The following is a 16,589-nucleotide window of genomic DNA, read 5'->3' as shown; positions in this document are numbered from 1 at the left end:
CCCGGAAGCGGCGCAAAGCAAGACGTACGGCCAGCAACTCGAGGCAATTGACGTGCCAGAGGCGGCGGGGTCCTGTCCAGGAGCCCGCGGCAGCCCGTCCATTACACATGGCACCCCAGCCCGTGGAGGAGGCATCTGTCGTTACAACAACGTGCCGCGAAGCTCGTTCCAGGGGCACTCCGGCCCGTAGAAAACTGAGGTCCAACCATGGGATGAAGGTCTGACGGCAGGACAGAGTAACTGTTACTCGGAAGGTGCCGTGTTGCCATGCCAACCTCGGGACTCGGTCGCGAAGCCAAAGCTGAAGCGGTCTCATATGAAGCAATCCGAGCGACGTTGCCGCGGCTGTAGATGCCATATGCCCCAGGAGCCTCTGAAAGAGTTTCAGTGGAACCGTACTCTTGCCCTCGAACTGTCTCAGGCAAGTCAGCAGTGACTGCGCGCGCTCGCTCGTAAGCTGCGCGGACATGGCGACCGAGTCGATATCCATACCGAGAAAAGAGATCCTCTGCACGGGGCTAAGTTTGCTCTTTTCCCAGTTGACCCGAAGGCCCAGACGAGCTAGGTCCCGGAGCACTAGGTCCCTGTGTTCGCATACCTGGTCTCGAGAGTGAGCTAGGATCAGCCACTCGTCGATTTAGTTCAGGATGCGAACCCCGTGTTCCCCGAAGGGGAACAAGGGCTGCCTCGACGACCTTCGTGAAGACGCGAGGAGACAGGGCTAGCCCGAAAGGGAGAACCGCGTACTGGTATGCCTGCCCCTCGAAGGCAAACCGAAGGAACGGTCTGTGTCGAGGGAGAATGGAGACATGAAAGTAGGCATCCTTCAGGTCTATTGCTGCAAACCAATCCTGGGGCCGCACAGATTCGAAAATGCGTTTGGCAGTGAGCATCTTGAACGGCAGCCTGTGAAAGGAACGGTTCAGCACCGCAAGTCCAGGATTGGCCGTAACCCACCGGTTTTCTTGGGGACAATGAAGTACGGGCTGTAGAAGCCAGTCCTCATCTCGGCTGGAGGGACGGTCTCGATCGCACCCTTCGCCAGCAGGGTGGCGATCTCTGCTCTCATGATAGGGGCGTTGACACCGAACAAAGTGGAGCGGACTCCCCTGAAGCGGGGAGGAGACCGCGCGAACTGAATCGCGTAGCCGAGCCTGATCGTCCGTGCGACCCAGCGGGACAGGAGGGGAAGCTCTAGACAGGCTCCCAAGAACTGTACCAGCGGGGTCATACGGACCACAGACTTCCCACCGATGGTGCAGCAGGGCGGAATGACTGGCCCGGACGTGGACGGCATAGCGGCCCGGTGTGGGGGCACAGTCATTAACCGCGCCCTGACAGAGGAGACCAGGGAAGGAAGAACGTTCCACGGGGGTCTGCTCTGCCAGGGGGCTGGCGACAGAGGCGGAAGAGAGCGGCACGGTCCGGGGACGGCGCGCACTGTCAACCGGCTCTGGGACAGAGGGGGACGAGGGGTGCACGGCTCGGGGGCGGCGCACCGTGTCGTTCGAGAACTCTGTGTGCTCAGGGATGGAAATGTTACTTCTTTCTTTAACCACATTAGGGTGCTGCCCACCCGTGGGTGAGCAGCAGGGAGAACAAAAGATTCTCCCCCGGCCCTCCGCCGGGGGAAGGAGTGGTCCTGCTACCATCTCCTGAGAAGTAACCTTCAACGTCCCTGAGCAGCCCGTCTCAGGAGCGCCGCTTGGCCCGGCGTTTAGCGGGGGGCGGGGCTGGAGAGGGCTGGGGCGCCTTTTTACGGCTTCCTCCGCGACCGGGCCTGGGTGGAGGCTGCTGCTTGGGCCGGGCAGGAGGGGCGGGAGCCCCAGGAGGGCGCCCTCTGCGGCGAACAGATTGAAGGATCTGCCCGGTCGGCTGGGTGGAGGCAGCAGCGGGCCGTCGGGGCAGAATGTGCTTGATGGCCTCAGTCTGTTTCTGGGCGGTGGAGAACAGTCCTCCACCGCACCGCCGAATAGGCCGGCCTGGGACATGGGGGAGTCGAGCAGGCGAGAACGCTCAGCATCCCGCATGTCAGCCAGGTTCAGCCATAAGTGTCTCTCCTGGACCACAGCTGTGGACATCACCAGACCCAGGGAGCGTGCGGTCACCTTCGTCGCCCGGAGGGCGAGGTCGGTGGCGGCGCGCAGCTCATCGAAGAGCCCTGGGTCCGTCCTACCCTCGTGCATGTCCCTTAGCATCTGGGCCTGATAGACCTGCAGAGTGGCCATGGCATGCAAAGAGGCAGCCGCCTGTCCCGCCGCTCTGTAGGACTTCGCCACTAGGGTAGACGAGAACCTACAGGCTTTGGATGGGTGCTTAGGCTCGCCGCGAGAAGAAGCACTCTGAGGACACAGCTGCATCGCAACAGAGCGCTCAACCGGGGGGAGCCCAGTGTACCCACGGGCGGCTGCCCCATCAAGGGGAGGAAAGGCGGAAGAAACCAATGAGCGGTCGCGGGAAGACATGGGAGTCTTCCAGGACTTCGAGATTTCATCATGCACGTCCGGGAAGAAATGTATTGGGGCAGGCTGAGGACGGGAAGCCGCAGCTGCACCCAAAAACCATTCTTCCAGCCGCGAACGCTCAGGACAGGGTGGAGGGTTCCACTTCAAACCAATGCTCGCGGCCGCCCGGGAAAGCATGGCCATCATCTCTGGATCGGACTGAGCCACAGCCGTATTCACACCCGAGAGTGGCAGCTGCGGGGCACGGACGAATAGTCGGCGCTTTGTTCCACACAGTCACCCTCAGATCACCCTGGCCACCAGCCGAAGTAGGGCCTCTCGAGGAGGCGCTAGATCGGGGTGTGGATGAGGGGACTCTCACTCTTGCGAGATCATTGAGTCTCGATCTAAGTGTTGCGATGGTCATGTTCCCACAGAAAGAACATGACTCATCCACGAGCGCTGCTCTAGCGTGATTAAAGCCCAAACACACCAAGCAGCGCTCGTGCCCATCAGAGTCAGACACCAGCCGACCGCAACCAAAAGTGCACGGGCGAGGCATCTTTAAAAAGACGTGCCGCGTGCAAGCTCTTTTTGTGAGAGAAACTCAGTGCTGAAGCGCCCGCGGAGAACACACTCGCTGGCAAACCACGCTCAGATAAGCAGGAAGTGTGCACTTGCCGGGAGATCGCCGTCATAACCAACACTGGAGAGTTGCTCGTCTCGTAAGAAGCTGACAATCAGAGATAGCTTAAGGAGTGAAGAATTACACTTGGCTCCGAAGCGAAAACATATCTGCATGTTGCCGGCTTCCTCCTTTTATACCCACGAGGTGGGGTGGAGTTATGCCATGCAAATTCCACAGACCCATGGCATTTCTTTGCCATTGGCTCTTTTTGTAATACTCGAAGTTGATAGGCTTTCTAAGCGAAACCCCATTCGTCGTCATCCGACGTAAATCGGAGTGACAACGAAAGGGAACTCATTTTCTCCTCCAACTTCAAAATCATCTGACATTGTTGTTTTACCTTTTATTTATTTATTTATTTTGTAAATGGCGTTTGACTTGGTCTTTGCACGTTCGCTGTAAACTCTGGTTCAGTACTTCCGCTTTTGAACCGCATCATGATCAGATGCACTTTTATGATGAATAGATGCACTTTTATGATGGATAGATGCACTTTTATAATGGATAGATGCACTTTTATGATGGATAGATGCACTTTTATGATGAATAGATGCACTTTTATGATGGACAGATGCACTTTTATGATGGACAGATGCACTTTTATAATGGATAGATGCACTTTTATGATGATAGATGCACTTTTATGATGAATAGATGCACTTTTATGATGGATAGATGCACTTTTATGATGGACAGATGCACTTTTATGATGGACAGATGCACTTTTATGATGGATAGATGCACTTTTATGATGGATAGATGCACTTTTATAATGGATAGATGCACTTTTATGATGGATAGATGCACTTTTATGATGAATAGATGCACTTTTATGATGGACAGATGCACTTTTATGATGGACAGATGCACTTTTATAATGGATAGATGCACTTTTATGATGGATAGATGCACTTTTATGATGAATAGATGCACTTTTATGATGGATAGATGCACTTTTATGATGGACAGATGCCCTTTTATGATGGATAGATGCACTTTTATGATGGACAGATGCACTTTTATGATGGACAGATGCACTTTTATGATGGATAGATGCACTTTTATGATGGATAGATGCACTTTTATGATGGATAGATGCACTTTTATGATGGACAGATGCACTATTATGATGGATAGATGCACTTTTATGATGGACAGATGCACTTTTATGATGGACAGATGCACTTTTATGATGAACAGATGCACTTTTATGATGGATATATGCACTTTTATGATGGACAGATGCACTTTTATGATGGACAGATGCACTTTTATGATGGATAGATGCACTTTTATGATGGATAGATGCACTTTTTTGATGGACAGATGCACTTTTTTGATGGACAGATGCACTTTTATGATGGATAGATGCACTTTTTTGATGGACAGATGCACTTTTTTGATGGACAGATGCACTTTTATGATGGATAGATGCACTTTTTTGATGGACAGATGCACTTTTATGATGGACAGATGCACTTTTATGATGGATAGATGCACTTTTTTGATGGACAGATGCACTTTTATGATGAACAGATGCACTTTTATGATGAACAGATGCACTTTTATGATGGATAGATGCACTTTTATGATGGATAGATGCACTTTTATGGACTTCAAAACAGAAACCCGCCATTCACTGCCATTATACATATATATATATATATATATATATATTAGGGATGCACCGATACCACTTTTTAAGGGTCGAGTACGAGTGCCGATATTTTTTTCCTGGTACTCGCCGATACCGATACCGATGCCTGTTGTACTGGGGGGGTTCTCGTTTTATGTGGCAATTTTCTAAGAACAACACAGTGAGACTAATGAACAAATCAGCATCTTTATTTTCAACAACTTAAATAAACCTAAAAAAATAAATAATTCTTATTGTGCTTACAACAAATTTTCAAAGCCCAAATTTCACAGTGTCCAATAACCTCCAAAGGGCAAAACCAAGGACATAATGAATGTAATTTTTACCTGCCTGTCACAAAGTTGTCAAAGTGCTAAAGAAATCACAGACAACAAGACAATCAAATTTGTCATAAGGTGCCAAAGAAATCATAGAACAAATGTTTAACATAACACTGAGTAACAATGTAATCACAGCCGAAAATGTAAAGTGAAATATTAGAGTGTACTATTAAATCTAGCAACACTATAACTGCAGGAAGAGTGTTCATAAGAATTAAGAAATATAAGCTAAGGATATACGTGAGGTATCGGTCTTTGGTATCGGGGTATTTTTACGAGTACGAGTACAAGTACATGAGCTTGGTATCGGGCCCGATACCGATACTGGTATCGGTATCGGTGCATCCCTAATATATATATATATATATATATATATATATATATATATGTCCATCAGGCATAAAGCTCTTGCTTCAGCCTGAGATGATCTAGATTCTCCGATCATCTCCCGCTTGTAGAAAGTGTTTCTGTCGTCTGTGAGCCTCAAACTCACCTCCCAGTTCTCGAGTGTAGAACGAGTTGGGATCCAGACACAGGGTGGGCAGAGACACGGCTATATACACCATCAGAAGACAGCTGGTCTTAAATTCCTCCTCGAGGGAAAAGTTGTCTGGCAAGGAGAATAACAGGTTATACATCGAAACAGTCAGATTAGATTATCTTGAGACATTCCTCCTTTATCAGGACTTCACCTGACTGCATGTTTGCTATCGCCGAAACCAGTGCAGGGTCGATATCACATCTCAAACCAGCAGCCGAAGCCATCTCAAACACACCGAGAATCATCTACACATGATCAGACACGAGGACAATCAATACACAAGACATCTCAATAATTGAATGATTGAATGATTGAATGATTGAACGATTTATTGAGTGATTGAATGATTCACCTTGGTGTCGAGGTCGGACTGGATAAAGTTCTTCAGACATTTAATGGGTCTCATTAAAAACGGACAGTGTCTGTCCATGATCTACAAATGGAAATAACCAGTACAGTGATGTGATAGCAGTATAATACAGGACGTCATGCATTTATTACAACCCCAAATCAGAAAAAGTTGTGACATTTTGTAAAATGCATTAAAATCAAGAATCTGTGATTTGTTCATTCTAGTTTTACTTTTTTTAACTGACAAAAGGACAAATAAAAGTTTTCCACTGTTTTCACTGACCAACATAATTGTATTTTGTAAATATGAACAAATTTTGACTTTGATGGCTGCAACACACCCCAAAAAAAGTTGGGACAGAGACATGTTTACCACTGTGTCACATCACCTTTCCTTTTAATTACAACTTTTAATCATTTGGGAGTTGAGGATACTAATTGTTGGAGTTTTGCTAGTGGAATATTTGCCCAATCTTGTCTGATACGAGACAGCCACTCAACAGTCTGTGGCCATTGTTGCCTGATTCTCCTTTTCATGATGGGCCATACATTTCCCATAAGATCATATCTGGACTGCAGTACATCAGGCACATCCCTTCTGTGGTGCAGAGTGTCTAGAAACCACTCAGTTTTAGCATGTGCAGAATGAGGCCTGGCATTGTCTTGCTTCCCAGGAAAGATGTCCTCTTGATGGCAGTTAATGTCTCTGTACGATCCAAATATATGCCTCCATGTCAATGCCATGGTACCTTCACAATAATGCAAGTTACCCATACCTTTTGCACTGATGCACCTCAATACCAGCACAGATGTTTGCTTCTGCACCTGTCGCTGGTGAAAGTCTGGTTGGTCCCTTTCGTCTTTGGGACTGAGAACTCGATGTCCATTTTCTCCCAAAAACAAGCTGAAACATGGACTCATCTGACCACAGCACACATTCCCACTGTCTTCTAGACCGTCTGAGATGAGCTCAGGCCCAGAGAACTCGCCGGCATCTCCACATAGAGCTGATGTAAAGCTTTCTCCTTGCGTAACAGACATTCAAGTGGCATTTCTTAATGCAGAGTCAGACTGTGTTCAGTGAAAACGGTTTTCCAAATGACTCCTGAGCACATGTGGCTGTATTTAACGGATTAGCATGACGGTATCTTGTGCAAAGCCATCTGAGGGTTCAAAGGTCACGCACATTCAACAGAGGTCTACTGCCTTACCGTACACAGACTGAGATTTCTCTGGATTCCCTGAATCTTGTGACAATATTATGTAAGTGAAGATGGTAAAAGACATAAATTCTTTGCAATCTTGCATTGAGAAATTCGATTTTTTAATTGTTTGACAATTCTCTCATGATATTTGGCACAAAGTGATGAGCCATGACCCATCTTTGCTTAAAAAGACTGAGAAGCACTTTTACACCCAAACACGACACCCTCAACTATTACCAGTTAACCTGCTCATTGTGGACGGTTTCAAAAGAGTTGGAGAATCTAATTTGGATAATCTTTTCACTTTTATTTGGTCTCTGTCCCAACTTTTTTGGGGTGTGTTGCAGCCATCAAGATCAAAATTTGTTCATATTTACAAAATACAATTATGTTGGTCAGTGAAAACATTGTAAAACCTTTCTTTGTACTTTTTTCAGTTAAAACAAGTTTAACTAGAATTAACAAATCACAGATTCTTGATTTGAATACATTTTACAAAATGTCCCAACTTTTTCTGATTTGGGGTTGCATTATGCATGCACTATAAGATCTGACAAAAACAGATATAATATTAAAGAGGTCATATAATGGTACATGCTCTTTTACAAGTTGATTGTACTGAAATGTGTGTTGGCAGTGCCTGTACACAACCATCATATAATTATAAAAATCCATCCAGTGTTTTTGTTTTAATCTCCTTATATGTTTTCCCCTGCCTGAAATTGAGCCGTTCGATCTTGTGACGTCAATAAATCGGACGCCCCTCCCACGATTGATGATTGACAGCAGCGTTTCAACACAGACCCGCCCTGAGCGAGCTGTCATCATAATCCGCCATTGTTGATACACTGGAGCAGAATGGCGTCCAAGCGATTGTGGTGTTCTGTTCTTGGCTGTACACATAGCGTCTGTATCACTACTCTAAGTTACCCTGCCAGTACATAAGATACAAAAATAGATCAAAGTGACATTACGTTAACCAACCATTCAGAAACGTCCTGTTTGAGCCTTAATTGTCGAACTTCTTCGGGCCGTCATCTTGTTCCGGTCCGACTCCGGTTCAGATTGATACGGTTGCACAGATGTCTCCTCAGAGACTCCCGCTGACATGCAAAATATACCCTCAACTGTTGTCAAGGCAACACTCCACGTGCGCGGTGGCAAAACGCCCCACAGAACAGAGGGGCGGAGTCAGCAAAGCTCATTATCATTTAAAGACATATGCACTGAAACGGCGTGCTGAAAACAGAGCTGTTTTTGACCAGGTAAAATTAGTGTTTTCTTAAATACTAATGAGAATTTTTAATAAAAGTATATCTCGAAGTTTTCATTTAGACCCTAAAGATTCATATTAACTTGTACAAAAATGTCATTATATGACCCCTTTAATGAACATGAACGGCTTCTCACCTCCGCGAGAGCGTCTTGGACCATGGACCGAAATGACAGAATCACCCCAATAATGGTCACTCTCTTCAACACATTCTCACAGCCTGGTGGAAAATATTAGATAAATCAGCGTTTCATTACAGAAAGAAGACAGAAAGAGTAGATTGATGAACGAGTAAAACACTTTAGACCAGGGCTTCCCCAACTTTTGTCCTTGGAGAAGTTGATAGAATTATGCTCTATTTCTGTCGGTTTATTTTAACTTTCGACACAAAATAGAGATTCATCACATCTATTTTCCAAATGCATGTCAATGATTGTACTGTGAACAATTCGTTGTTTTGTGAACACATTTTTTTTGACCCTATACTTTTTAATCAAGATACCGTAACTGGATCTTCTGGTGAAACGCCTTCACCTTTTGTAAACAAGGCATTTTTACCCATTAAAATAACATTACAACAAAGTTTTAGTCATGGGTAGTAATGTAATAACTATAATTCAGAGATTTTTGTGTAATCCTTGCTCTTTAGTTTTACTAAGAGTGTTTTATGATTTATTTATATGTAATAATAGTAGCTATGAGTGTTTTTGAAAGGAATGATATTGGAAAGTGTCCAAAACTGCAGACAACTATGTGAGTAAACTATGTGTGGATTATAGCAGGAGTAATGAAGCGTGTTAAAACGAACGCTCTGAGCTTGTACCCGTCAGCTTCTTCTGAAGGTCAATCATTGCCTCAGGTTTCTCATAGTTAGTTCTCATTTGCACAAGGACATCCATGTTGTCACTTACAAGTTTCTGAAAATAAAAACATGATTTATTTCAATCATGTATACACTGTATGACTGTAAATTAGCCATGTTAGTGCTTTAGAAAGATGTCATACCTTCAGTTCTCCAACTTGGGATATGATGTGCCACATGAGGTTCTCATTTAAAAACTTCATTCCATACGGGCCAATCAGTTCAGCCAACGATCGCAAACCTACAGACAAATACGTGTGTAATAAACATCAAACCAGCGTTAACACCATTTCAGACACCAAGAGTATTATTGTATAAAATCAGTACCCGGATCAGAAATATAGTTCCTTGAGTAAAATATTTTTATTATACGAGTTGAATATATTTTTATTATTATTCTATCATGACAACTCTCTGAGAGTTTAGCATTGTACTGGATATGACAATATGAATGCATTTGATTGTGGTGGAATAGATTTGCAACACTTATTGCTGATGATTATGATTATTACTGCTGTTACTCATTACTACTGATGATGATTATTGCTGCTGATGATTATTGGTGCTGATGATTATTGGTGCTGATGATTATTGGTGCTGATGCGCCATCTAGAGTTTCATGACAAATCTTTGGTTACTGTAGCAATAATTTACCCTTCTTCACACAATGTATATCTACTAGCTAGTGTTTTACTGTTGCAATCATTGTGGTTGCGTTATTTCAATTTCTTCTGCCTCAGGATCTAAATCAGGCTTAAACATCTGTGGCTCTATCATAGCGCTTGTCATCTTGAGTATCAAAACACAGGACACGCTTTTAAAAGAGGCCGTGGATGTGGTGCGATGAAGTTTGCCAATCACAGCAGTGAGTGTTGATGAAGTTAGCCAATCACAGCAGTGAGTGTTTACTTCTATTACTGCAAGAGGTAATGCTCTTTGAAAATGAGTGTTTGAAAATGAAGATAAAAATAATAATTTTTGGTGCATAAAACTGTAAAAACTTTCATAAACTAACATTGAGAAACATAATATAATATGTGAAACGTCTACGGTTACGTATGTAACCCTCGTTCCCTAAGTAGGGAACAGAGACGTTACGTCGGATGATGACGAATGGTGTTTCGCTTAGAAAGCCTATCAACTTCGAGTATTACAAAACGAGCCAATGGCAAAGAAATGCCATGGGTCTGCGGAATTTGCATGGCGTAACTCCGCCCCACCTCGTTGGTATAAAAGGAGGACGCCGGCAGCAAGCAGATATGTTTCTTCGCTGAGGAGCCAAGACTGAGCTCAGGCGATCCCGCGGTACAGCGGAAAGTGGCAGGCAGACACTGGCTCCACTCGGAGATTGTAGAATCTGGCGAATTTGTTAGGTGTCGCCCAGCCTGCAGCTCTGCAGATGTCTGTTAGCGAGGTGCCATGTACTAGAGCCCAAGAGGACGCCACACTCCGGGTGGAGTGGGCAGTCACACCAAGGGGGCACGGTCGACCTTGCTGCTGGTAAGCCAAAGCAATGGCGTCCACTATCGGGTGAGACAAACTTTGCTTGGAGAGAGCCTTTCCCTTCAGCTTCCCACCATAACAGACAAAGAGCTGGTCAGAGGTCCTGAAACACTGCGTTCTGTCTACATAGGCGCGGAGAGCGCGTACTGGACAGAGCAGTGCCAAGGCTGGGTCTGCCTCCTCCAGAGGCAGCGCTTGCAGGTTCACCACCTGGACCCGGAAGGGAGTGGTAGGAACCTTGGGCACATATCCAGGCCGGGGTCTCAGGATCACGTGAGAGTAAGCCGGCCCGAATTCCAGGAACGCTTCGTCAACAGAGAATGCGTGCAGGTCCCCCACCCTCTTGATGGAGGCCAGTGCAACCAGGAGCGCTGTCTTCATAGACAGGAATTTAAGCTCGACTGATTGCAACGGCTCAAATGGAGCACTCTTCAGGGCAGTTACACCACTGAGAGGTCCCAAGAGGGAACGAGAGGAGGGCGAGGCGGCTTTAGTCTCCTCGCTCCTCTCAGGAACCTGATCACCAGGTCGTGCTTCCCCACCGACTTACCTTCGATGAGGTCATGGTGTGCGGTAACAGCAGCAACATAGACCTTCAGGGTGGAGGGAGACAGCCTTCGCTCCAGCCCCTGTTGAAGGAAGGAAAGCACAACGCTGATCGAGCATCTCCGGGGGTCTTCTCGGTGATAAGAACACCAGCTGACGAAGAGGTTCCCCTTCAACGCATAGACGTGTCTCGTGGACGACGCCCTAGCGGAAGTGATGGTAGCCACCACCGCTGGTGGTAGGGTACTCAAACCTGCCTCGTCCCATCAAGGAGCCACACGTGGAGGTTCCAGAGATCGGGACGAGGGTGCCATAGGGTGCCCCGTCCCTGAGAAAGAAGGTTCTTCCTCAGAGGGATCGGCCAGGGAGGTGCTGTCGCGAGGAGAACTAGTTCGGGGAACCAGGTCCGGTTAGGCCAGTAAGGGGCAACCAGGATGACCTGCTCCTCGTCCTGCCTGACCTTATGCAAGGTCAGCGCAAAAAGGCTCACTGGGGGAATGCATATTTGTGGCCCCGCGGCCAGCTGTGCGCCAGTGCATCCGTGCCGAGCGTGCCCTCGGTCAGGGAATAATACAGGTCACAATGGGTCGAGTCGTGAGAGGCAAACGGATCTATCTGTGCGTCCCTGAATTGGTCCCAAATCAGCTGAACCGACTGGGGATGGAGTCGCCATTCTCCAGGGAGGGGCTGAAGCCGTGAGAGCTCGTCGGCTGCATAGTTCAGGACTCCGGGAATGAAAATGGCTCGAAGCGACCTCAGATGCTTCTGACTCCATAAGAGGAGGTGGCGGGCGAGTTGCGACATACGGCGCGAGCGTAGAACACCTTGACGGTTGATGTACGCTACTGTGGCGGTATTGTCTGATCGGACTAGTACGTGTTGACCCCTGAGCAACGCCCGGAAGCGGTGCAGGGCAAGGCGTACTGCCAGCAACTCGAGGCAATAGACATGCCATACTGCTTAACACTACATGCGAGAATCACTGAGCTTCAGGAGCAACCTTGCTCAACACCTAAGTGTGAAGAAATTCACTGAACTTCAGGAGCATTTCTGCTCAACACCTGGGTGTGATAAATCTCACAGAATTTTTCAGGAGCATTTCTGCTCAACATGAGAGTGTGACAGCGTGTCCATTGCGCATGGCGCCCCAGCCCGTGGAGGCATCTGTTGAGACAACAACATGCCGGGAAGCTCGTTCCAGGGGCACTCGGGCCCGTAGAAAACTGAGTTTGACCACGGGGTGAGTACTGAAGGCAGGTCGGAGTAACTGGTACTCGGAGGGTGCCGTGTTGCCATGCCCACCTCGGGACTCGGTCGTGAAGCCAAAGCTGAAGCGGTCTCATATGAAGCTATCTGAGCGGCGTACCGCGGCTGCAGATGCCATATGCCCCAGGAGCCTCTGAAAAAACTTCAGTGGAACCGCACTCTTGCGCTTGATAGTCTCAGGCAAGTCAGCAATGGCTGAGTGGAGAAGGCGACCAAGTCCATACCGAGAAAAGAGCTCCTCTGCACGGGGCAAAGTTTACTCCTTTCCCAGTTGACCCGAAGGCCCAGACGAGCTAGGTGCCGGAGCACTGGGTCCCTGTATTCGCAAACCTGGTCTCAGGAGTGAGCTTAAGACAGCCAGTCACCGAGATACTTCAGGATGCGAACCCCGTGTTCCCATGGAGGAACAAGGGCCGCCTCAACAACCCTAGTGAAGGCGCGAGGAGACAAGGCTAGCCCGAATGGGAGAACAGCGTACTGATATGCGCGTGCCCTGACAGCGAACAGTAGGTATGGTCTGAGTCGAAGGAGAACGGAGACATAAAAGTAGGCGTCCTTCAGGTCGATCGCTGCAAACCAATCCTGTGGCCGCACACATCCAGAAATGCGTTTGGCCGGGAGCATCTTGAACGCCAGCCTGTGAAGGGAGGGGTTCAGATGCGTAGGTCCAGGATTGGCCGTAACCCACCAGACTTCTCCGGGACAATGAGGTAGGGGCTGTAAACCCGGACCTCATTTCGGCTGGAGGAACAGTCTAATATGCACCCATCGCCAGTAAGGTAGCAACCTCCGCTCTCATGATAGGGGCATAGCCACCGACCAAAGTGGAGCAGACTCCCCTGAAGCGGGGAGGAGACCGTGCGAACTGAATCGCAAGTCGAGCCGATGGTTCGCCCGACCCAGCGGAACAGAAGGGAAGCTCTAGGCAGGCTCTCAACTGTGCCAGCGGCGTCAAGAACCACAGACGTCCCCCCAGTGGTGCAGCGAAGCGGAATGACCGGCCCAGACGTGGCATCCCGCCATAGCGGCCCGGTGTGTGGGCAAGGTCAAAACCGCACCCTGACAGAGGAGGCCAGGGAAGGACCAGCGTTCCACGGGGGCCTGCTCTGTCAGGGGTCTGGCGACAGAGCGGGACAGGGGCGAAGCGGTCCGTGGACGGCACACCGTGTCAACCGCCTCTGGGACAGAGGGGGACGAGGAGAGCACGGCTTGTGGGCGGAGCTCTGTGTCATCCGAGAACTCTATATGCCCAGAGACGAGAGAGTCAGTTCTTTCTGAATAAGGATTCTTCGCCAGCCCTCCACCGGGGAAAGGAGTGGCCCTGCTACCAACTCCTGGAAAGAACTGAGTCTCATCTCTGAGCAGCCCATCTCAAAAGTGCCGCTTAACCCGGCGTTTAGCGGGGGGCGGGGCTGGAGAGGGCTGTGGCATCCCCCCTACGGTCTTCAAGAGCCGGGCCCGGTGAACGGGCGGGGTTGGAACCGCAGGAGGGCGCCTTCGGCGGTGGGCAGACTGAGGGATCTGAGCGGACGGCGGGGCCATCGGGCAGAATAACCTTAATCTGCTCATGGGCGGTCGAGAACTGTTGGGCAGAAGCACTCAACCGCACCGCCGAAGAGGGCGACCTGGGAGATGGGGGTGTCGAGCAGACGGGTCCGCCCGACATCGTGCACATCAGCCCCAGAACGGTGAACATCACCTGACTCCGAGAGCGTACGGCCACTTTCGTTGCTCGGAGAGCAAGGACAGTGGCGGCACGCAGCTCACTGAAGAGCCTCGAGTCAGTCCCGCGCTCCTGCATGTCCATGAACATCTGGGTCAGGTAGACCAGCAGAACGGTCATGGAATGCAGTGAGGCGGCTGCCTGTCCTGTGGCACTATAGGATTTCGCCACAGATTAGTGTAGACGAAAAGAACTACAGGCTTTGGACGGGTGCTTAGGATTGCGGCGGGAAGCACTCTGAGGACACAGTAGCATGGCAACAGCGCGTTCAACCGGGGGGGGGGGGGGCCCAAGTTTACCCATGGGCAGCGGCTCCTGAGGGGAGGAAAGGCGGATGAGACCAACGAGCGGACCCGTGATCTCATCATGCACGTCCGGGAGGAAAGATATTGGGGTTTGCCGTGGACGTGGGTCGGCGGCCTCACCCAAAAACCAATCGTCCCGGGAAAGCATGGCCGTCATCTCCGGATCAGACTCAGGCACAGCCGTATGCACACCAGAGGGTGGCAGCTGTGACGAGTCGTCATTTCCAGAAGAATCAAGCCCACCTAGTGATGCTGCTACAGACACAGCATCATCCTCTGTAGCTTCAAATGAAAACACACGGGCCACCCGAGGGTAGACTCGTGGAATCATCAGTTCGCTAGCGGGCACCGTCATTAAAGAGGGGGGCTTGGGTCGCGGACACAGAGTCGACGCCTTGTTCCAGACCAACACCCTCAGGTCACCCTGGCCACCAGCCGAAGATCGGGGGGTGGATGAGGGGACTCTCACTCTTGCGAGTTCACCGAGTCTCGACCTATATATGACGCGATGATCACGTCTCCAGAGAGAACATGAGTCATCCACGAGCGCTGTTCAAGCATGATCAAAGCCCAAACACACTAGACAGCGCTCGTGCCCATCAGAGTCCGATACCAGTCCGCTGCAACCAGAAATGCACGGGCGAGCCGTCTTTAAAAAGACTCTTTTTAGTGCGAGCTCTTTTAAGAGAGGAGAAAAAAACTCCGCGATGTTGAAGCACACAGGGAGACACACACACACTGGCAGATCACTGCACAGATAAGCAGGCACTGTGAGCTCGCTGCAGATCGCCGTCACACCAACATCGGAGAGAGAAGCTCGTCTCGTAGAGCGAAGTCAGAGATGACTGTGGAGTGAAGAAATATTCTTGGCTCCGAAGCGAAAACATGTCTGCTTGCTGCCGGCTTCCTCCTTTTATACCCACGAGGTGGGGCGGAGTTACGCCATGCAAATTCTGCAGACCCATGGCATTTCTTTGCCATTGGCTCGTTTTGTAATACTCGAAGTTGATAGGCTTTCTAAGCGAAACCCCATTCATCGTCATCCGACGTAACTCGGAGTGACAAACAAAAGGGAACTGCATTTCATGTCCCCTTTAAGGATGCATGTATGAAAATCAAGTTGAAGGGGAATACAGATAGCCTGACAAGCCAGACCCACATCAAGATGTTGGTGCGAACACACCATTGGCAGCGCTCAATCCGCGGGCGGGATAAACGGCTCTCTTTCAAATCCCCTCGGCACGCAACAGGATATCGCTACAACCAACCAGAGCGACGGACTTCAGCACCGTTCTTTGTTCTTTTCTCAAAGAAAAGCTTAACTCAGAGTCTTCCAGAGTCGCGGCAGAAGGCGATTCGAAGACCGCGGTTCGCCAGCAGCCGCCGCATCTTCTCTGTTTTCAAGTAGCAAATAATTCACGCGTAACTGTCGCAACTCTGCCGTCATTATGTTAAGCCCGCCCACCGACTCTATACATGATGTGATTGGCCTGACTAGAGTTTGGTTTTTCCAGCTCGCAAGCCAACGGAGAGCTGCTAGACGACACTGGCTATAAATTACATTAGCTGCTGCTAGGGTGCGTCTAGATGTCTAGGCTAGTATACAGATGCAGTGGCTATTGAAAAATTTAAAATAAACTATTTAGTCTGAATATTTAGCTGAAGTATCTTAATTTTCATCTTACCCAAGATGTCAGAGTATTCCTCAGCACGAAAGCTCTGCTCATTCTCCGTGTTCTGGTTGATGAAGCACTGTATGGTGGGACAGTGGACTATGAGAGCGCTGCTGGCCTGACGCAAGAGACCCTCGAGATACCTGACCACAGGAGACCAGGAGCACAGTGAACACATTATACACATTTAACACAGAAATCGGATATTCAGAACAACAGCACGATTGTATGT

General features: G+C 48.9%; 1 protein-coding gene across 1 annotated transcript in view; it reads right to left on the bottom strand.

Moving 5' to 3' along the window:
• Positions 1-16,589, bottom strand: part of nckap1l (NCK associated protein 1 like) — an 85,791-nt gene that overhangs the window by 5,549 nt on the left and 63,653 nt on the right. Inside the window, exons 22-28 of the mRNA XM_077204353.1 lie at positions 16,370-16,500; positions 9,485-9,582; positions 9,303-9,396; positions 8,617-8,699; positions 6,003-6,083; positions 5,802-5,895; positions 5,603-5,719 (exon numbers count right to left, since the gene is read on the bottom strand). Of these exons, the coding sequence (XP_077060468.1) occupies positions 5,603-5,719; positions 5,802-5,895; positions 6,003-6,083; positions 8,617-8,699; positions 9,303-9,396; positions 9,485-9,582; positions 16,370-16,500 (698 nt within the window). The remainder of the gene's footprint in view (positions 1-5,602; positions 5,720-5,801; positions 5,896-6,002; positions 6,084-8,616; positions 8,700-9,302; positions 9,397-9,484; positions 9,583-16,369; positions 16,501-16,589) is intronic.

This window comes from Siphateles boraxobius, unplaced genomic scaffold (assembly GCF_051911475.1).
Source record: "Siphateles boraxobius isolate OS27281-9 unplaced genomic scaffold, OSU_SipBor_1 5, whole genome shotgun sequence".
Classification (NCBI taxonomy): domain Eukaryota; kingdom Metazoa; phylum Chordata; class Actinopteri; order Cypriniformes; family Leuciscidae; genus Siphateles; species Siphateles boraxobius.
This window is presented reverse-complemented; position numbering and strand designations above follow the sequence as displayed.